At 41.8% G+C, this 22,798-nt stretch overlaps 1 protein-coding gene and 2 long non-coding RNA genes across 4 annotated transcripts; all 3 read left to right on the forward strand.

The window, feature by feature from the left end:
• The first annotated feature begins 1,009 nt into the window (after window positions 1–1,009).
• Window positions 1,010–3,480, forward strand: LOC134214083 (uncharacterized). Of its 2 annotated transcripts, XR_009979649.1 has the most exons (5): window positions 1,010–1,458; window positions 1,516–1,797; window positions 1,889–2,272; window positions 2,340–2,632; window positions 3,174–3,480. It is a non-coding gene; the product is annotated as an uncharacterized LOC134214083 (long non-coding RNA). The 2 variants fall into 2 exon arrangements; XR_009979648.1 differs by having other exon boundaries at window positions 1,516–2,272.
• A 3,620-nt stretch (window positions 3,481–7,100) lies between these two features.
• Window positions 7,101–8,547, forward strand: LOC134218015 (N-acetylneuraminate lyase B-like). Its single transcript, XM_062696893.1, has 5 exons — window positions 7,101–7,325; window positions 7,410–7,504; window positions 7,574–7,965; window positions 8,022–8,330; window positions 8,383–8,547. Exons 2-5 carry the CDS (start codon window positions 7,443–7,445, stop codon window positions 8,484–8,486), a joined length of 867 nt encoding a protein of 288 aa, XP_062552877.1. The 5' UTR covers window positions 7,101–7,325; window positions 7,410–7,442; the 3' UTR covers window positions 8,487–8,547.
• Window positions 8,548–19,551: 11,004 nt separating this feature from the next.
• LOC134214084 (uncharacterized) lies at window positions 19,552–20,273 on the forward strand. The gene is made up of 2 exons (XR_009979650.1): window positions 19,552–19,893; window positions 19,981–20,273. It is a non-coding gene; the product is annotated as an uncharacterized LOC134214084 (long non-coding RNA).
• The last annotated feature ends 2,525 nt before the right edge of the window (window positions 20,274–22,798 follow it).

Here is a 22,798-nt window from a genome sequence, read left to right on the forward strand (position 1 = left end):
AAAATTTACAGTACCTTGTGTGGTTTAAACCATTGAAATACTATAGGCTGTATATCAAACAATACAATCTATTGTACGTAAAATGTAAAATTTTCACGGTTGAAAAAAACCTTTATTGTACTTATAATTGTACTTATAATGTATACTTAAAGAACACAATAAATTTTAATGTTACCGATATATTCTATTATATTTTTATTGTTATCTTATGTTTTGTTTTGCGCATCAAAAACTAACCAAATAATGCATTTTTTGACTTCGTTAATACACTGAGGACACTGGCCGTAAGATTTTCATACAACCAAACTTATGAGAATGTTTCATACGAATTGAACTATGAAAATCGTAGGTTCTTTTTTCGATCAATTCTAACTCTTTATTGGGTATCCAACGAGACAGTTTCTCGAAGCGTCGATGGGCGTGTGGTGTGAACGCACGCCTCCTAATCAGGACGTCCATGGTTCGAACCCGGGTTACACTTTTTTTTAACAAACTGAAAATATGAACAATCTTATGAATGTCGTATGAAATGCATTCCATTAGAGAATCGTATGAAAATCAATACATTTTCTTGTGGCGAAATTTCAAAGTAGAAACGTATGATGTTCTTACGACCAGTATCCTCAGTGTAAGAAAAACCTGCTTAAGGTTAAAAAATATGCAATTTTAGAATATTTCATTGATTTATTATATTGATGAAATAACAATTAAAAACAATAAAATAACAATAGTTATCATTAGTACAGTTAGTTTTGCGAGCACAGGCGTAGGACTTCCAAGCTGGAGATGGCGAGTTCGATTCTCGGTCCGGTCCAGGATGTTTTCGGATGGAAAACGTTCTCAATGCCCTGTATCCATTGTACTAAGTTGAAAAGCAGGCCAAGCTACAAGTAGAGCCATTGGAGAAGAACATTATTTAAAAATAAATTCCCCCGAATATAAAATAAATTAAATGACACCCAGCATAGTAAAGAAAAACTTCCTACGTAGAAAAAAGTCCTACGTCGATATGTTGGTTGAACCTTTCGTCTCCTGGTGGGCGACACCCACTTTCACACCACGTCACCCTTCAACACAGCATGCCCAGCCTTCTTTGACACCATTGGAATATAAGCATAATCAAATAATAATCAATGCAATCCTTTATACGAAATTGCAATAAAAACTCTTGGAAATTTTGGTTTATTTAACTTTTCAAACTTTTCGATAACTTCAGTGATGTTGATTACAATACTTACCACCCAATTAGTACAGAATGGTGATGTTTGTTTACATTGCTCGATTAGACATTTTGGCTTTAAATAAACATCGCATAAGTGACAATTTTATGACAAAGTGACGATATAAGGCGAGGTATAAGGTAGACGAAATGGAATCGGAAGTATCCGTCTCCAAACCGAGCAAAATTGCAGCTTTGATTAGGGAAACAGAGTAAACCTATCAAGGATGTTGGTCGAGGTAAGATTGAACTTCCAAAACCGGTAAAATCGAGCTAACTTTTATTAATATCAACAGGACAATTTATCTTCGGAATGCCATAACCGAGCCGACGTACAACGCTACGTTTAGCTTCCAAAGTCCGAAATGCTCTTCCTGCATACGCTTTTCCCGCGACTAATAGTACATCAGTTTCACCTCTGATGACACCTTCTGGATTTGGTTTCTCAACTTCGCCAATAAACAGTCACCACAACAAAAACGGCTTCGTTTATTCCAAGTTTAATCACTGGCGTCGACATCCAGACAGGACGCTCCAAAAGAGGTTACTCGATGCTATTTCGACAAACACATCGTGAGGTAGCCCACAAAACACGTTGAGCATAGCCCGTCTATTCCAACCTTCGGCATTGGTTCTGGATTAATACTTTTTAACCCCTATCACCTACAGCTGGAACAACGACTAAACCCGCGGCTGTTTCATTGTTTGGAATCATTTCTGCAGCAATGTCCGGCTCAACATCACCAACATTCCGACTGCTGGTGCATTCTTTTTCGGAACAAGTTGCATTTCTTAAATCTACAACCGCAGCGGCATCCACGACAATGACCGCTACTGGATTCTCTTCCGGAAGAGCGTTGGATTGTGGCGCCACATCGGTAACGGCAGCACCTATTTTCTGTGTCTCCTCCGCGACACCGAAATTCGATTTTAGTCAATTCCTACCGCTGCCATGGGTTATATCTTTTAGAACTGCACGACCACTACGACAAGCACTATCACTCCTATTACGGCAACTCCGCCATTCGGAAGTATATCCCCAGCATTTCCACGGTAAAGCCACATTCTACTAATATTTTTGGCCGTTGATGTTACTGAACAAACCTGTTGTTTTTTTCAGGAGCCGTCTGCATCGTCTGCATATGCTAGTTTTTCGTTCGGAAATACCGTCACAACATCACCGGTCACAAACACGACAGTAACCCTAGTCGCGGCCACCAGCAGACACGTCTTTGGTAGCGAGATCAACAGCGGCTCGAAAGCTTCGTGGCGAGTGTCGTTTCGGTACCAGTCCGACACTGGTATTTGGTGCCACCATCTCGCGACAACGATGGCTACTGGCTTTTGAGCATCTTCAATTTTTGAGCCCGGCCCCGGATCGTTAGCCACATCCGACAATTCGGCTAATTCAAGGTGAACTTTCCATTACAATTATGTATTATGTCGTTATTTTATTAAACATAAGCAATGCCTGGTTTACTACCCGCCGTTGCTAACATTCTGGTGCATAAACAACAGCATTAAGTTTACCGCCAGAAATGTGTATGGTGGAAGGCATCTAACACTAGTTTTCTTAAGAACGTTTGACGAAAAACTATTTGAAACCATTTGAAACTACGCCTACCAATTACGTTTTCGATAAAGGTGCATAATTTCAAGAAATCGAACCATAGATGCCTTTCACCATACTGATTTCAGAAAGTTAACACTTAGTTTGCCGCCGTAAGACCTACTATACCTACTTGATATAGAGAATTTTGACATGTGATGTTTTGCAGTGAAAATAATATATGAAAACTTCGGTGTCAAGCTACACTTTATCAAGTGATATAGCTCGTAGTCTGAAAGATACATAAGCATGCTCAAAGTAAATGATTCATTAATACATTATTATTTATTTAGATTTATTTTCCACGTGTTCATATGTTTTAATTTTATTTATTTTTCTTTATAGCATCGTCGTATTTGGTTACATCGCCTTTTATTGGGACCAATTCAACACTGGCAGCATGAGCCCGAAGAATTCTAAGACGAATCGTGACTAGAAACTGTACATACTTTGGACTCCGCATCACACTTCGTTCGTAAAGAATTTACTGGACAATACTCGTGGAAAGCCAAAACGCACTTAAAGATTTTTTTATTGGAAGGCTGCGTACTAGATTAAAATTAAATTTGAATTAATTAAATTAAAATCAAGTAAATTAAAAATAATTTAAAATTCAGTTAAAAAATAAATAAAATAAATTATTAAATTAAAATTGAATCTGAATTATAATTACAAATTTACATTTTTTATAAAACGTTAGAGTACAATAGGGTTTAAAATAATTTTCACTCCAGTTTTACATTAGAAGCAAACAATACAATTTAGTATTTTAAAATTTATTTTATAAACAGAGAAGAAATGAACATTTATTCTCGTGCGATATAAACAATGTTCTTTATCATTACAAGTATCATTGCACTTTAAAATATCAATTCAATATTACAAAGTGTAATGAAGTTTTGTAAAGATGTGAATCATTTTCATGCATCTCACAAGAAATGTCTTTTCTTTGTTTATAAAATAAATTGTAAAATTCTAAATTGTATTATATTTGCATTGTATTTCTATTGTAAAACTGGAGTGGAATTTATTTTAAATCCTATTGTACTTTTATGGTAAAACAACAAAAAGAAGTAAGGAAAACATTTAAAACACATTGTTTTCTATGGTTTCGTCCTTAGAAATCATCCCATTGAAGAACCGTAAAATCAATTGTTTTGCTCTGAATTTTGTATGGAAAATTTTCGAAATTTTTATTGTAAAGATACATAACAACCCCTATTTTTTATTGTAAAAGTCCCATTTACCATTCATTTTATCGTGCAAAACCATAAATTCTAAAGCTTGTTTATTGTAAAATTCCCATTACATTCAATGGTAATTATTTTGAATTGAATGGTGCAGTAACAGTAAAAAATATGGTTTTTCAATGATATTTTTTATCCGGGCAAGTAAAGGGATTCTTGGAATTCGTTGACCTGCTCCAAAATGATGCGGAGCGTGACAATATGGTCCACACAGGATCTTCCGGCACGGAATCCGGCTTGCTGCCGCCGGAGAGTCGCATCGATCTTCTCCTGAATCCGGGCTAGGATAATTTTGCACAGAACTTTGAGAACGGTACACAGCAACATAATGCCTCGCCAGTTATCGCATACAGTCAGGTCACCCTTTTTGGGCACCTTCACTAAGATACCTTGCATCCAGTCGACCGGGAAAGTTGCGGTGTCCCAGATATTACGAAATAAACGATGCAGTAGTTGAGCGGATGTCATGGGGTCAGCTTTGAGCATTTCGGCTGATATGCGGTCGACCCCTGGGGCTTTATTCGATTTCATGCTTTGGATGGCTGTTTGAATCTCTAGCAGTGATGGAGCTTCGGTATTGACACGTGTTATACGTCGGATCCTAGGCAGATCATGCCGAGGTGGTGATGGCCTGGTTGGCACTTGAAAAAGTTGTTCGAAGTGCTCGAACCAGCGTTTCAGCTGGTCAGTTGGGTCGGTCAATAACTGATCATTCGCGTCTTTCACAGGCATCGTTGCATTCATCTTCGCCCCGTTTAAGCGTCGTGAGATATCGTAGAGGAGGCGAATGTCCCCGGTTGCTGCGGTTCTCTCTCCTTCGTCGGCCAAAGAATCCGCCCACGCTCGCTTGTCCCGTCGACATGAGCGTTTTACTTCCTTCTCAAGAGCCGTGTATCGTTGACGGGCTAAGACTTTGGTTCCTCTGGTTTTCGATCGCTCTATCGCGGCTTTGGCTTCTCTTCGCTCCTCTATCTTCCTCCAGGTCTCATCGGTGATCCATTGTTTTCTCTGGGTGCGTAGTTCGCCCAGATTGTTCTCGCTGGTGGCGATGAAGGCATTCTTGATGGCGGTCCATTGGTCTTCCACGCTGCCACCTTCCGGAATATCTGCAGCACGCGTCTCCAGTTCTTCAACGAAGGACCGTTTCACCGTGGCATCTTACAGTCGGCGTGTGTTGAATCGTCGTCCAACTCTTTCCTCCTGCCGACGAATCCGCGCAATGCGCAGGCGTATTTCGCCGATGAGGAGGTGATGATCAGACGCGATATCGGCACTACGTTTATTCCGTACATCAAGAAGGCTCCGTTTCCATTTTCGGCTGATGCAGATGTGGTCGATTTGATTTTCTGTAAAGCCGTCACGAGAGACCCACGTGACCTTGTGAACCGGTCGATGAGGGAAGAGCGATCCCCCGATCACCATGTCGTTATTACCACAAAATTCTGCGAACAGCTCTCCGTTTTCGCTCATTTCTCCGAGACCATGGCGTCCCATAATGCGCTCATGGTTCGAGTTGTCGGATCCGATCTTCGCATTGAAGTCGCCCAAACAGATCTTGATATCACCCTTCGGAATTCTATCTACGACGGCATTGAGTTGACTGTAGAAGTTCTCTTTGTCTTGCAGATCGGCAGCATCAGTTGGCGCATAACATTGGATTATAGTAAGGTTTCGGACCCGTGTTCTAAATCTGGCAACGATTATCCTTTCACTTATAGGTTCCCACTTCATAAGCGCAGAGTGTGCCTGAGCGCTTAGTAGGAAGCCAACTCCGCGATGCCGGGGAGCGTGTTCACCTCGTAAACCAGAGTATAGCAGAACTTGTCCTGACGGCGTTCTGTGTTCTCCAAAGTTTGGCCAACGGACTTCACTCAGTCCCAGGATCTCAAGCTTCATGCGGCGTGCCTCATTGGCAAGTTATGCCAATTTACCCTGCTGGGCTAGGGTTAAAACGTTCCATGTTCCTATTCGTGTCCGTTGTTTCGCGCTAAGAGTCGTCGCCGTAAAATCAGTCCGTATTCTTTCATTATCGGATTCTCGAACAAATTGATGTTTCGGGAACAGTAGGTTGTTGGCCCAAGGTTCCCTATCCACCGGGATGGGGCTGCCATCTTAGGTATAGCTTCCGGGGAATAGCATTTCATACTCAGCCGCTGGATGCCAGAACAGACGCTGTTGGAGCCGCACCTCCTTGGTGGACAGACGCTCGATCAGTCGGGTCAAATTTGTTTAAAGTCCCACCCAACACCAGGACTAGGCTAGTGCGCTTTGAGCGGCACACGGTCGCTTTGATAGGGCCTGCTTGGGGACACATGCAGCTTTTTATAGAAGTTCAACAGAGCCCACTGTCGAACCCCACCACATCCTAGGCAGAGTTGAAAATTAGAACAAATTCAAATTTAAGTTGAATGATTGCTTAGTTTTTCCAAGTTTATTTTGAAGCGTTGCTTTATTTCACTGGGTACCGAAATCTTAGTACATGGAACCATAAAATGAGTACTAATTTGTTCTGACCCCAACATCTTGATTATTATATTTATGATAACAGTACGTAGTGAAATTTCAACGCAAGGTTCCGACAAGCGTTTGGTTGCAGTTAGTTATTGGAATGGCGCATTGGGGAAAAGAAAATTGCCCAAGTAACCAATAAGCACTATAACGCGCGCTTGTGATGCTTCCATCGCGGGCGGGAACCGAACTTTGCAAATAAATATATTTGCGTTTAGTTTCGCACTGATGCCGATTCTGCTTATTTTTCCTTTATTTTGGACATTTTTGAGGATGATGTCTTGTGGGATTCTGATGTCCTGCACTGAAAGCCAGACGAGTAGCTTCAGCGGGCGATAAGTCGTGTTAATCCCTTTTCTGCGGTTGGAGACTCAAAGCGCATCCAACTAAGAGCTGCTATTTTGCTTCTTGATTCGGTTGACCTCCGAGCAGTTTGCTCAATGTTTATAAACAAACTATGATGACAAAATTTGTATTTAATACCACCCATTTCGTATAGCTACGTAGTCCTACGGCACTTTTGCAAAACGATTGGGCTGCACCTTTGAATTTTTACTCGTTTTTCGTTATCTATAAAACGTTTGAGGCACTCTACACTAACAGATCTGGCTTATAATATTACTGTGATCATACGCTGTCACTTTACCCGAACCGGTACCTACACCGTTAGTGCCGCAAGCATTTCTTATCTGTTGCTCAAACATTCTGCGAACGTTCATCAAATAATAAAGCTATTAATTAAGTACTGTATACATTTCATGTGATAAGTCGTGATATGGGTTTGTTGTGAACTTGGAGATTCATCCATTCACCCATTTTCTTTCAGTTGATATTCTGCAGTTTACGCCGAAAAACAAAGATGAATCAGTTTACCTTCAAAGGTTTAATGGCTCCTGTATTTACAGCCTATCATAGTAACAAGTAAGTCGCAAATGGAATTCAGTATACAATTTATAACATATTTATAACAGTGTATACATATCTTTTTAGAAATAAATCGGTCAACTGTGAAGTAATCGATTCATATGCAAAGTACCTCAAACAAAAAAAAGTTGAAGCGGTTCTTGTTAATGGGACATCAGGAGAAGGAATGCTAATGAATGTCGTTGAAAGGAAACAAGTTACCGAGGGCTGGAAAAAAGCTTGTGATGCAAATGATATCGTACTGATGGTGCAGATCGGAGGAGCTCCTTATCCAGATGTGGTGGAGCTGGCCATACACGCTGAAAAGCTTGGAGTAGATGCTGTATTGTGTCTTCCAGAATTATACTTTAAACCAAAAACTCCTGAAAAGCTAACGGAATATTTGAAAAATGTAGCAATCAATTGTCCTAACACCCCTTTCTTCTATTACCATATTCCAATGTTTAGTGACGTGAATAGTAAGTGCATATTTTAAGTTGGCATCTAAGTCAAATAACTCGAATATTATTTCCAGTACACATGCCAACGTTTCTCGATATGGCTGAAAAGTCGATACCAAATTTGCGTGGAATTAAATATACTAGTGGAGATTTGGACCAGGGATCGGCTTGTCTAAAGCCTGGACGTTGCATTTTTCTCGGAGCTGACTCGATACTGTGCGGTGCAGTTGCAGCAGGATTTGATTCTTTCATAATGACAACTTTGAATATTTATCCAGAAATTTCTTACGAAATAATCAATTGTGTCAATAATGGAGAATTACAAGCGGCACGTGACAAACAAAAGGAATTGAATACAAAAATATCTAATATTTTGAAACATGGTAAGTTCAACAACGTGCAATTGTACTGAACTAACATATTGTTTATTTTTAGGAGACTGGGTAACAGGAATGAAGAAGGCTTTTAATGAAACTTGCCATTTGAATTTGGGGGAAACACGAGCGCCATTAACATATAATAAAATTACAGAATGTTAACTACAGTTAAAAAAATCGTAGTCGTAAGTCGTAAAAATGTAACTATTTCTTATAAAAAGAATACGTGATGAACTTATAAATTTATATATTGCTGTTCCAGAGAAAACTTTCCTCTTTACGGTTCAATTTTTAAACTACCGCAGCTGTCACTTCATACTTTCTCTCTGGTGTTTGGCATGGCATATTCTACGATGACAACGCCAAATATCAGATTTTTGTTTCAGTGTATTGAAGATTTTCAGGCTTGCGGTCGAATTTTGACAGTTGCGGAAGAACTATGCGGAACCCGCAAAATGGAAAATTTTGAAAAGATCCGCAATAAAAAATCACAATAATAAAGAATAAAAAAAATATAAAAAGAAGGCTAATGTATAGACGAATCCAAGTAAAAATAAGAAGAAAACACACGACGGTGTTAACTTTGACAGATCCTACAGTACAGCATAAGAAGAACATTTTAAAATGCTTATAATATTGCGCAGATTCCGCCTTATTAGACTCCTGCGCGAAAATTATTTGCGTGAATATTTTCCCCGTGTCAGACACACAAATGAATTAACACTGTTTGCTGTTTGTTTTAGTAAACAAAAACACGTGTGTCCGATGAATAACAACCATAAAAAACAATTACAAAGATAGCTTGAATGTATTGGTGTGCACGCTGAAAATTCAAAGCAAAACGAAGTTGCGCCAGAGTCTAGAAATTGATGCAACGGGCAATAAATTCTAGACAAATTGTTATTAAAATCTGATTGATGTACGATACGGAAAAAGTTCTGAATTAGGGGGAATGACGGCTTTGGCAGATTTTGTTCTATTATTGTCAGGGTTTTTTTATGACTGATTATGCTCAAATTTGGCCTAAACATACAATTTTTTGTATATTTTCCAAAAATGTATCTATTATAAAGTTCGGAACTTTTTCCGTACCATACATCAATCAGATTTTAATTACATTTTGTCTAGAATTTATTATAAGCATTTTAAAATGATCTTCCGATGCTGTGCTGTAGGATCTGTTAAAGTTAACACCGTCGTGTGTCTTCTCTTATGTTTACTTGGATTCGTCTATAATTGCGCTTTTGGCACTTTATAAGAGTTTTGCGAGATTTTTTTTCTCACAGTCATCTTTTTCTCACACTCAATACACTCAAAAAAGTTTGATTTTCCGTGTATAATATTTGTGTGTGACAACAAATACACTGAACGAAAGCTTCATCCTCAAACAATCTGCTATCTGATTCGCTCCCGCCCTTTAACGATAATCAGTCAAACATCGGATGATTTTCATTCGGGTGAATCAGATGACGAAGATGAACACCCGAATGATTGTCATACGACTTCAGGATGATCGTCATCTCAAAACTGAATTCAAATGAAATGGCACTCAGAAGATCATATTTCGAAATTGAAAGGATATTCCGGTGTTATATAAGTGAATTTTTATTTGAAAATTAACAGAAAAAACAATGTTCAGTGATTTTGCGAATTTTCAATTCAAAATAAAATGTTCTACTATTTGTAACGTAATATATTTTATTTATTACTTAATTACATGGTTTTAATCCAACTTTTTTCCGGAACGAAAGTCTAGATCTTTAAGCAACACAGCGGAACGATGACAAAAGCGGCAAAATTTGGCAGAAAATATGATGTGTAACTGTTAAATGTGATTAAATCCTACCGCTTGCGTTCCGTTGCATTGAACTCGGGACTTATTTAGTGGCCCTTGGCTAAAGGTTTGATTTATTTCGTGGAAGATAGTTTCCAAACTGCTGGCCGAAATATAGTACTCAACGCGGAATAATTCAGCTTTGTTCACCGAAGGATCATCCATTGCTGCCGATAGGAAGCTCCAGATCCGGGTTGACGACGTTGATGGCGAGAAAGTTGACCCTGATCCACACTCCATGATGCTGAATAACTTCTTGGCAATTCACGCAATATTTTTCGTAAACTGTAATAGAACAAATACAGATAATATAATAATACTTCCACATACTTCAGTCAAATATATTTTCAGGAAACTTACCTTATTATTTACTGGAAAAGAAAATAGTAACTGTTATCTCCACGATCTCCTCTACCTTCTGTGTTTGCTGCTTGCCAATGGCGTTTTTTCATTTGGCAACAAGCAACATTGTAGCGTCAGAACGTCATCTAAAAATCGGATGACTTGCATTATTGGGGCGCTTTCAAAACATTTGTCATCCGATTTGCGGGTGATTTTGAATTTGATTTTACATCATCCCAAAATCGGATGACACGTCATTCGATAATCGAACAATTTTCATACGCTTTTAGGATAATTTGTATTTGTAATTTTTATGTTTTGTCAGTTACTTAGGTATGCCATATGTTTGTCAGAGGAGAAGAATTTTATGAAGTAGGAGAGACAAATCTTTTGATAAAAGGCGGAGGTTTGAGTTCAGTGTAGACGTCAAATCATGGCGGGAATCGATTTAGTGTACACGCTTACATGTGACTGACGAGTAATGGGTTATAATTGGGTAAATTTCAGTAACAAAAATCGATCAACCCGAAATGAGTGAATGTGAGAAAAAGAAGCGAGCAAATCACAATCTCCATTCCGTGCCGATAGTTCGAACGAGCCAGACGTGTGTGCTGTGTCTCATCGCGGATTGTGTTCGGTAGTGCGAGTGCTATTGTGTAGTGCGTATCCTACCTACGGATCCAAGGCGATCACTGTCGGCGAGTGGAAGTAGCTGCTTCTGGCGACGCCAGTGAAGCAGGCTATTGTTACTGCTGCTACCTACAGCAGCAGCCGCAGATAAGTGGCAAAGATTGTTGTATTGTTCTCCCACAGAGTGGGTCTGATTAGAATAGTTTGAATTAGTTTTTTATTAGTTTTTTTCTAATTAGTTAATAGTTATTAGTTCTTAGCTTGTAATAACTATACTTCCAACACCTTGCGAGGTGATAATGGAGGCGGAGACTGCGGAGGGCAGTGGGCCTCCCAAAGATGGTGGTCGCACACGATTCTACCATGCATCTTCTCCTGGGCCTTGGGTTGTTTACTTTCGGCAGAAAGTGAAAAGCCTAGATTTTCTCGGCATTAAGCGAGATTTGACGCGTCGTTTTCCGAAAACTGATTTCCATCAGGTAAATCGGAACAAACTACGCATAACCGCACCTACATACAAGGATGCAAACGAAATCGCTAAAGACAAGGCCTACAATGTTGAATATTTGGTTTATGTTCCCACGCGGGAGGTCGAAATCGAAGGTGTGATCAACGCAGCGAGCCTGACTTGCAAGGATGCACTTGCGGGAAAAGGCCGCTTAAAGAATGCAATGGAGTCTACTGTGGATATTCTGGATTGCAAGGAGTTGCATTCAGCTACCATGGTAGATGGTAAAAGAGTGTATTCTAAGTCAGGTTCGCTTCGGGTGACGTTCGCCGGTTCGATTCTCCCAAAATATGTAGATATTGAAAATATGTTATTTCCGGTGCGTCTTTTTGTGCCGAGGGTGTTCAATTGTACCAACTGCAAACAGTTGGGGCACACTGCCGAGTTTTGCGACAATAAGCCCCGTTGTGGCAAATGTTTTGAAAAGCATAGGGAGGAGTCCTGTCAACAACAAGCTACAAAGTGCGCTTATTGTGGCATGGATCCTCCCCATGGTTTGCAAGAATGCCCGGTGTACAAAAAGCGCACCCAAAAAGTGAAGCGCTCGTTGGTACAGCGCTCCAAGCAGTCGTATGCGGAAATGGTTAAGTCGCAAGACACATCCGCCACAACCACCGCCACGGCTGCTATTTCAGCTGCCGTTCGAGTAAGTGATTTTTACGATTCTATTGCCACTGTTGAATTGGACTCCGACGTAGCTGATATGGATGATTCTTCGGAGGTACACGTGCCCGAAAAGAGGAAGCAACCGTCTTCCCCGGGATCGCGCCGTAAGAGAACAAAAGTCATCCATAAAAGCTTGCCAAAGTCTGAAGGTAATGGGGGATTATTTAAAATCCTGAAGCAATCTGTCTTCACTGCTCCTTTGGATCCTAGTTGCAGCAAGACATTCCTGCCATTGTTTAAAACCGATGTTTCCAAGAAACATCCGGTTAGGAGAATCAATGAAAGAAAATGCAATTCGCACTTCCAGAAAAATATTCCGTCCAAGCGAGGATTGATCTCCTTTAAGGACCTCGTGGACCGTTTTTGAATTTGTTCAATATTCCGAATTCATTGAGGCCACTCATTGACCTCTTTATACCAACAGTAGAAAGTTATCTGAAGCAATTGACTGTTTCATGGCCCTTCTTGCAGAAATTGTATCTTTCGATGGATAATACGGCCATACAAGATACAATCACTGTGCTGCAGTGGAACTGTCATAGTCTGAAAAATAAATTAGACGTGTTCAAGTTTTTGATTCGCAATTCCGATTGCGATATATTTGCACTCTGTGAAACATGGCTTTCTTCTGAAGATGAAATCAACTTCCACGATTTTAATATTATTCGCCAAGATCGGGATGATCATTATGGTGGCGTTCTTTTGGGGATCAAAAGTGCTACTCCTTCTACAGAATTCCCATTCCGACTGTTAATGGCCTAGAGATCGTCGCTTGCCAAATAAATGTAAAGAATAAAGATCTTTGCATAGCTTCAGTGTACATTCCTCCAAATGCCTCTATTAATCGTCGACATTTTTGGAGCGCAGTCTCCCTCCTATCATCTCCAGTATTGATATTGGGTGATATGAACGCACATGGTATTGGATGGGGTGAAACGTATGACGATTATAGAACGCCTATTTTCTACGATTTGTGTGACGATTTCAATTTGAATATTTTGAACACTGGTGAAGTAACTCGAATAGGACCAAATGGTCAACAAAGCCGTATTGATCTGTCTTTATGTTCAAATTCACTATCATTAGATTGCACGTGGAAGGTAATTCAAGATCCCCATGGTAGTGACCATATGCCGATAGTCACCACAATTAAGAGTGGCTATCAACAATCTGAGCCAGTTAATGTTCCTTTCGATCTCACGAAGAACATTGACTGGCAAAAATTTGCATCGGCGGTAAAATTGGTATTGAATCAACTGATACTCTTCCCCTTTGGATGAATATCGATTCCTTACTGAGTTGATTCAAAAAGCGCACTAGAAGCTCAGAAACGACGCGTTCCAAGTACATGTGTCATCAGAAGACCAGCCACTCCTGGATGGGATGATGAATGTACTAAGTTGTATTCTGAGAAATCTGATGTTTTCAAGGCCTTCCGTAAACACGGAAGGTCAGAGCTTTTGAAGAGTATTTGAGGCTCGAAAGAAAACTCAAAAATCTTCTCAAGGCAAAAAACGTAGCTACTGGCGACGTTTTGTCGAGGGACTATCACGAGAAACCTCAATGACAACACTTTGGAAAACGGCTCGCAACATGCGGAACCGCATTTCCACCAATGAGAGTGAAGAATACTCCAATCGATGGATATTCAACTTCGCAAAAAGGTCTGCCCAGATTCCGTACCAGCAGAACCGCTATTTCGAGAATCAGTCACTGATCCCGGTTCATTGGGTGGACCATTCACAATGCTGGAACTTTCTATGTCTCTTCTTTCATCGAATAACTCTGCTCCGGGATGCGATAACATCAAATTCAATCTTCTTAAAACCTCCCAGATATCGCAAAAGACGATTACTTGACCTGTACAACTGTTTCATGGAGTACAACATTGTGCCACCTGAATGGCGACAGGTCAAAGTAATAGCTATTCAAAAGCCTGGGAAACCAGCGTCTAATCACAATTCATACCGACCGATTGCCATGCTATCATGCATGAGAAAATTATTGGAGAAAATGATCCTTTCAAGAGTCGACCATTGGGTCGAAGAAAATGCATTGCTTTCAAATACTCAGTTTGGATTTAGAAAAGGGAAAGGAACAAACGATTGTCTAGCGTTGCTTTCTTCAGATATACAGCTGGCCTTTGCGCACAAGGAGCAATTGGCTTCAGTATTCTTGGACATTAAGGGCGCTTTTGATTCAGTTTCCATAGAAGTACTGTCAGATAATCTGTACAGTAATGGATTACCCGTTATTTTGAATAATTTCTTGTACAATTTGTTGTCAGAAAAACAAATGAACTTCACACTCGGCACTCTGACAACTTCCAGAACTAGTTACATGGGCCTTCCCCAAGGTTCATGTTTAAGTCCCTTGCTTTATAATTTTTATGTTAAAGATATTGACAATTGTTTGGAAGGACAATGCACGCTCAGACAACTTGCAGATGATGCCGTGGTCTCTCTAAGAGGTCCATGTGCAGCTGTCTTGCAAGGACCATTGCAAAGTACCCTGGATAATCTGACTGTTTGGGCCAGACATTTAGGGATCGAGTTTTCACCTCAAAAAACTCAGTTGGTTGTGTTTACTAAGAAGCGGTATCCTGCTCAACTGAAACTCAAGCTGTTGAATGATGACATCAACCAATCTTTATCTTCTAAATACCTTGGGGTCGTGTTTGATTCCAAATGTACCTGGAAACTCCACATTGAGTATTTGATACAAAAATGCCGGAAAAGGATCAATTTTCTACGTTCTATCTCCGGAACATGGTGGGGTGCTCACCGGAAGACCTCATCAAACTCTATAGAACGACTATTCTCTCTGTTTTAGAGTATGGCTCCTTCTGCTTCCTCTCAGCAGCTGATTGCCACCTGATCAAATTGGAACGAATTCAGTATCGTTGTTTGCGTATTGCCCTTGGCTGCATGCATTCAACGCATAACATGAGCCTGGAGGTGCTTGCTGGAGTCACTCCTTTAAAGCACCGTTACTGGGAGCTCTCGCTTAGAATACTCATCAAATGTGGAACAAGTAACACACTTGTTCTAGATAACTTCGATAATATGCTTGAACTAACTTGTCGTTCAAGATTCCTGAGAGTTTACCTCAACTACATATCATCAGATCTTTGTCTTCCGTGTTATAATCCCCAACGAGTTCACTTCACCAACGACAGTTCCTCAATTGTATACGATCTGTCCATGAAACATGCTATTCAAGGAATACCAGATCATCTTCGACAAATATCTATTCCCTCACTTTTTTCTGAAAAATATGAACATGTCAATTGCAACAACAGATATTTCACTGATGGTTCTCGCATCAACGGATCCACTGGCTTCGGTGTTTTCAATGTAACTTCAACCACCTTCCGAAAACTTCAAGAACCGTGTTCGGTTTATGTTGCTGAGCTGGCAGCAATTAACTTCGCTTTGGGGATAATTTCCAATCAGCCCGTAGACCATTATTTCATCTTCTCGGATAGTCTTAGTTCTATCGAGGCACTCCGGTCGATGAAACCTGTTAAGCACGCATCTTACTTTCTTACAAACATAAGACAGCAGATGCGTGTTTTGGTCGAAAGATCATTCAAGATTACCTTTGTTTGGGTCCCATCTCACTGCTCAATCTACGACAATGAGAAGGCAGACTCGCTGGCAAAGGTGGGCGCACAGGAAGGTGAGTTTTATGATAGACAACTCTCGAGTAACGAGTTTTTCCCATTAGTCCGTCAGAGTACTCTTCAAAGTTGGCAAAGGAATTGGACACACAATGAACTCGGACGGTGGCTATTTTCCATAGTTCCAAAAGTTTCTGGACGAGCGTGGTTCAGAGGTGAGGACTTAAGTCGAGGCTTCATTCGCGTGATGTCGAGATTTATGTCCAATCACTATTCACTAAACGCACATCTGTACAGAATAAACCTTGTCGATAGCAACTTATGTAGGTGCGGAGCCGGTTATGATGACATCGATCACGTAGTTTGGTTCTGCTCGGAAAATGACGCCTCCGAAGAGCGACTATTGGATACCCTAGTGGCCCGAGGTAAACAACCCTTCAGGGAAATTCGAGGTGTTTTGGGGGATCGTGATGCGGTCTATATGCAGGCCATTTATAGTTTCATTTGTGATTCTGACATCAAAATCTAATTTTTTTTTCTTCTGTCAAAGTTTTTTTTTGTACTGTCTCTGTCTCTATGTTCCGTAGATCTCCGCTACTCAGGCCATCCGGAAGACGCTCCCAGTAGAACCAATCCTCGAGCACGACGACACGCCACATCGTCCCTTACGCCAAATGCCCGGATCAGCAGCCGAAATTCCTTGATTCCGAATCCTAAGCCTCGTCCATCCTTTAATATTGTAAACTAACCTCGAGTCACCACGAGTACGCTGGCTCCTATCCCTCTCTTACTAACTGAAAAAAAAATGTCATTGATTGTATATATCACAAAGAAATATGGCTCCGTAAAGTGTTATACACGCCTGAGCCTACCAAATAAACGAACTTGGAAAAAAAAATCACAATCTACACATAACTCTTCAAATTGGTGAAATCGGCAATAAATTGCAAACACTTTTATTGTGCTCAGAAGATTCTATCCGGGATTTAGGTGAAACACTCAAGGAAACAGTTGAGAATCGATGATAAACTGTGATGAAAAGAAGAACAAGTGTCAAAACAAGGAAAAAGAAGCCGTCTTTGCAGGTCTCGTTTCAGATTGAACCAGTTGGTTGATTGGTTCAATGTACAGTGTTCTCAAGAGCCGTAATGTAGGCATTTTTTATGTGTGTCACACTAAGGCGAAACTAAACGATTGAATCGAGAAAGGCATCGTCATCACTAGGTGGATTAATTTGGGGTTTTTGTAGATGGGAGACACGACACCTTCCATCCGCAGAAGTGGAACCTCATCCTCCCAAACCTTGGTAATTACCCAGTGCAGCGCCTCAGCCTCATCACCGTGTTTAAACAGCTCTCCTGGTAGTTGGTCAACTCCAGGGGCTTTGTTGTTTTTCAGCCGGCCGATCTTCTCCTGGATTTCCTGGAGATTCGGAGCCGAAAGTCGCATATCCTGCGCGAGTGCTCCTAGGTTCATTACCATACCGCCACATCGCCATTCAGGTACTCTTCATAGCGCTGTCACCATCTTTGGATCACCTCACGCTCCTCACCTCACGCTTTGTAAGAAGATTCCCGTTTTTGTCCTTACACATATCGGGCTGTGGCACGTGGCCCTTACGTGAATGGTTCATGCGTTTCATGCGTTATTAGCGCGGTACAGTTGCTCCGTCTCTTCACGGTCTCGATCTTTTTGCTGGCGCTTTTTCCTCCGATAAATCGAGTTTTGTCTGTTCCCTGCCCGTTTGTATCGTGCCTCGTTTGCCCTCGTGCGGTGTTGCAGCAATCTCACCCATACTGTATTCTTTTCCTTAACTAACTGCTCACATTCGCCGTCACCAGTCGTTTCGCTGATCCGGGGGCACCGTGCCTAGTACAGCGGTTGCGGTGCTTTCAATAGCGGATTGAATATCTCTCCAGCCTAGCTGCTCTTCTGTTGGGAGTGCCACTTCCAGCTGCCGCGCGTAGTCTTGGGCTAGTCTACCGTCTTGTAGCCGCCCAATGTTTAGCCGCGGCGGACGACTCCGACGCGTGTTGTACACCGTCAAATTTTTTATTTTTTTTATTTATTTATTTGTCTGTTTACATCCATGGTATTTTGTACATTATCTATAAGAACTCACACTCACAATTATCAGCATCCCTTTACATCGTAAACAAACAAAAACTCATCAACTTTCCTTTTCATCATACTAATTCATCGACATGATAATTAACGAGGCACAGCAGACACAAAATATTTGAAATACGATATCTAACACTGAAGAATATTATGCCAGTTCAAGCGGGAGGCTTCCATGTATCATTGAACCGATGCACGAATTCACGAAATTTTAAAAGAAAATGCTTCGAACTACCATTCCGCGGGAGGCAGCAAAGTTTATGCATCGTTGGCCGTTGTTGTTTGATACGGTATGCAGACTATCCGGTCCGATGACCGGTCTATACATTTCCTCCCTTCATAGCTGAGCGTTCATGTCACCGATGACGATTCTGACGTCCTGCAGTGGGCATCCATCGTCTGCTCCAGCTGTGCATAGAATGCTTCTTTTTCGTCGTCGGGTCGCCCTTCGTGTGGGCAGTGCACGTTGATGATGCTATAGTTGAAGAAACGGTCTTTTATCCTCAGCTTGCACATCCTTGCGTTGATTTGCTGCCAATTACGCGTTGGCGCATCTTGCCCAGCACTATGAAGCCGGTTTCCAACTCGCTTGTGATGCCACAGCTTTGGTAGAAGGTAGCCGCTCGATGCCCGCTTTTCCACACTTTATGTTTTGTCCAGCAGGTTTCCTGCAGCACCACAACGTCGGAGTTGCGGGGATGTAATTCATCGTAGATTATCCTGTCGCAACCTGCGAAGCCTAGTGACTTGCAGTTCCAAGCTTCCAATCGTGATTCTTTATTCGTCACCTAGGTCGTTACCGATTGTATCGAGTTATTATCTTCTATGTCGTTCGTAAGGGGCCGTACACTAATTACGTAAGCAATTTTTTTAGATTTTTCAACCCCACCTCCCCCAAGTAAGATTTTTTCCATACAAAAGATTTTTTATCTATATGGCGCGTAAGATATTGACAAACCCCCCCTTCCCCCATAAGTGCTTACGTAATATGTGTACGGCCCCTAATGGTTGTTTTTAAAGGCGGCTTATTGGGCCTGCGCAAACCTCCTGCCCGTCGGAGGGTTGTCGTGTCAGGTCTGTTCAGCGTCCCACCTAACACTAGGACTTGGGCTTGTGCGCTTTGAGCGGCACACGGTCGCTTTGGCGGAGCCTACTTGCGGATACATGCAGCTTTTTATAGAAGTTCAGCAGAGCCCACTGTCCAACCCCACCACCTCCTATGCAGGCACCTCAACTCGCTTATGGCCTGGGGAGGGATCGGCAAGCCCTTGGACATAGTCCCTGCTGCCCCCAATCACAAAGAATGTATATGCAATATTTCAGAGAAATAAAAAAATACAAAAATAAATCGACCTTCGATTTCACAGAGAATTGCTCACTTGAATTATGTGGTCCCGAATGTGGGAAATTGGGCCCTAAAACCCTACTTCGTTTATGGCTGCAAACGATATTGGTTCGGTCAAGAAAACATGAATCGATGTTATATATATTTTGATAATAGTCTAATGGCGGTAAGCTCCAACGAGGATAATACGCAATTCTCGTATTATCCTCGATTTTGGTAAGCTTCAAGCCGTATTATCCTCAAACTTAATCTCAGATTTTATTTTAATACGCCGATTTTGGGGTATTAAGATAATCCGAGATTTTCTGTATGTACGCAGCCAAATATTAACTTGGTCTCACGCACACATTTTAATGGAGCAAATGTCACTTTTTAGATTTTGTTTTTGTTAGTTTTCTTTTGTCACCCTTTTGTCTAAAAACATTTAACAGGAATATTTCCGAATTTCCTCAAAAGCTTCCTGGAGAAGTTAAAATTTAAAAAATAGTGGTCAACAGATACGTAAGTATACTATTTAATATATTAATAAAGAAAAACATTGTCGATAGGTATATAATTTAATTATGTCCTTCCATTTTGCCATTACAGATCATAACAGCAATGATTTCGAGGCCAAAAAGAGCTAGAACCGCTGGAACGCATCTGCTGGAGATTTTCACCATGGTCAGGAAAAAGAAACGAGGGTCCCTGCTGAAGCCGGAAAATAGAAAAGGAGACACCTGTGACACAGACGGTTGTACTGATGCTGTACAACGAGTGAAAAAATGAGATGAATCCGATTGCTGAAATGACATGTAAATCTCGAAGAATGTGTATATTATAATGCTATAGGCATGGATTGTAAATGAATACGTGCATCTGCTCTACTGCGAGCAAAAATCTCTTGTCTGAACTTATTTTTTAACGGAAATACCCAAAAGTATCCGAAGGAATCGAAGGAATTCCTTCATGAAATCAGAGAAAGGCTTTTGGTACTTCTTGTGAAACCGCATTAGGAATTTTCAGGAATCAGAGTGGAGAAATTCGTATGAGAATTTTGGGTGTGAATTATGGGGAATCCGTGTGACTATTCTGAGGAAATACGTAAGAATTCATGGGTGCATTCTAGGTAATTCTGAATAACGATCGAGCACAATGAATACACTATGCCCAGTCGAGAATGAATTCCACCAGCTTTTGCTCGCAATGCTATTTAACTAGAGAATCATGTGGCATTTCTGGATTAGGTACTGTGACTGATACTTGGAGAATTCCTTTTGAAATTAATTTAGAAAATTATTTCGGGATAAATGATTTGAGAATTCTGTAGAATTCCTTTGAGAATTCTGTAGAATTGCTTTGAGAATTCTGGGGGGAATTCTGTTGAAATTCTTAATAACTCTGTGTCTAATTCTAAGGGGCCCCACACTCGGTCCGACGTGTTGTACAACTTTGATTCCGCCCCAGGAAATTTGGTTCGGTCTGAGCCAAGTTGGATCGTCAGTGGGCAAGTTGTATCGTCCAACAGTCGTACAACTTGCGCATAGACGTTCCGACATTACTCCGACCGAACCAAATTTCCTGGGGCGGAGTAAAAGTTGAAACACATGTCGGAGCGTCTGTGGGGCCCCTAATAAATTCCAATGCGTGCTTCCGCAAATTCTGAGATTCCAAGAGTTATGGAGAACTTTGGGGAGTTTTAGGAAATTTCTTCGGGAAATTTCTGAAGTTGTGTCTCGGAGTTCTGGGAAGTTTTTGTGGGAGTTCCAGAAGTTCCTCCAGGAATTCCTCCAGTAGTTCCCAAGGAATTCCTCCGGAAGCTCCTCCAGGAATCTCTCCGGATGCCCCTCTAGGAATCTCTCCGAAAGTTCCTTCAGGAATCCCTCCGGAAGATCTTTCAGGAATCCCTCCGGAAAATCTTTCAGGAATCCCTCCGGAAGTTCTTTCAGGAATCCCTCCGGAAGTTCCTTCAGGAATCCCTCCGGAAGTTCCTTCAGGAATCCCTCCGGAAGTTCCTTCAGGAATCCCTCCGGAAGTTCCTTCAGGAATCCCTCCGGAAGTTCCTTCAGGAATCCCTAAGGAAGTTCCTTCAGGAATCCCTCCGGAAGTTCCTTCAGGAATCCCTCCAGAAGTTCCTCAGGAATCCAACCCAGAAGTTCCTCCAGAAATCCCTCCGGAAGTTCCTCCAGGAATTCCTCCGGAAGTTCCTCCAGGAATTCCTCCGGAAGTTCCTCCAGAAATTCCTCCGGAAGTTCCTCCAGAAATTCCTCCGGAAGTTCCTCCAGGAATTCCTCCAGAAGTTCCTCCAGGAATTCCTCCGGAAGATCCTCCAGGAATTCCTCCGGAAGTTCCTCCAGGAATTCCTCCGGAAGTTCCTCCAGGAATTCCTCCGGAAGTTCCTCCAGGAATTCCTCCGGAAGTTCCTCCAGGAATTCCTCCGGAAGTTCCTCCAGGAATTACTCCGGAAGTTCCTCCAGGAATTACTCCGGAAGTTCCTCCAGGAATTACTCCGGAAGTTCCTCCAGGAATTACTCCGGAAGTTCCTCCGGAAGTTCCTCCAGGAATTCCTCCGGAAGTTCCTCCAGGAATTCCTCCAGGAATTCCTCCGGAAGTTTCTCCAGAAATTCCTCCGGAAGTTCCTCCAGGAATTCCTCCGGAAGTTCCTCCAGGAATTCCTCCGGAAGTTCCTCCAGGAATTCCTCCGGAAGTTCCTCCAGGAATTCCTCCGGAAGTTCCTCCAGGAATTCCTCCGGAAGTTCCTCCAGGAATTCCTCCGGAAGTTCCTCCAGGAATTCCTCCGGAAGTTCCTCCAGGAATTCCTCCGGAAGTTCCTCCAGGAATTCCTCCGGAAGTTCCTCCAGGAATTCCTCCGGAAGTTCCTCCAGGAATTCCTCCGGAAGTTCCTCCAGGAATTCCTCCGGAAGTTCCTCCAGGAATTCCTCCGGAAGTTCCTCCAGGAATTCCTCCGGAAGTTCCTCCAGGAATTCCTCGGAAGTTCCTCCAGGAATTCCTCCGGAAGTTCCTCCAGGAATTCCTCCGGAAGTTCCTCCAGGAATTCCTCCGGAAGTTCCTCCAGGAATTCCTCCGGAAGTTCCTCCAGGAATTCCTCCGGAAGTTCCTCCAGGAATTCCTCCGGAAGTTCCTCCAGGAATTCCTCCGGAAGTTCCTCCAGGAATTCCTCCGGAAGTTCCTCCAGGAATTCCTCCGGAAGTTCCTCCAGGAATTCCTCCGGAAGTTCCTCCAGGAATTCCTCCGGAAGTTCCTCCAGGAATTCCTCCGGAAGTTCCTCCAGGAATTCCTCCGAAGGTTCCTCCAGGAATTCCTCCAGGAAGTCCTCCGGAAGTTCCTTCGGGAATTCCTTCAAAGTTTCTCCAGGAATTCCTCCGGAAGTTCCTCCAGGAATTCCTCCGGAAGTTCCTCCAGGAAT

This window comes from Armigeres subalbatus, chromosome 2, assembly GCF_024139115.2.
Source record: "Armigeres subalbatus isolate Guangzhou_Male chromosome 2, GZ_Asu_2, whole genome shotgun sequence".
Classification (NCBI taxonomy): domain Eukaryota; kingdom Metazoa; phylum Arthropoda; class Insecta; order Diptera; family Culicidae; genus Armigeres; species Armigeres subalbatus.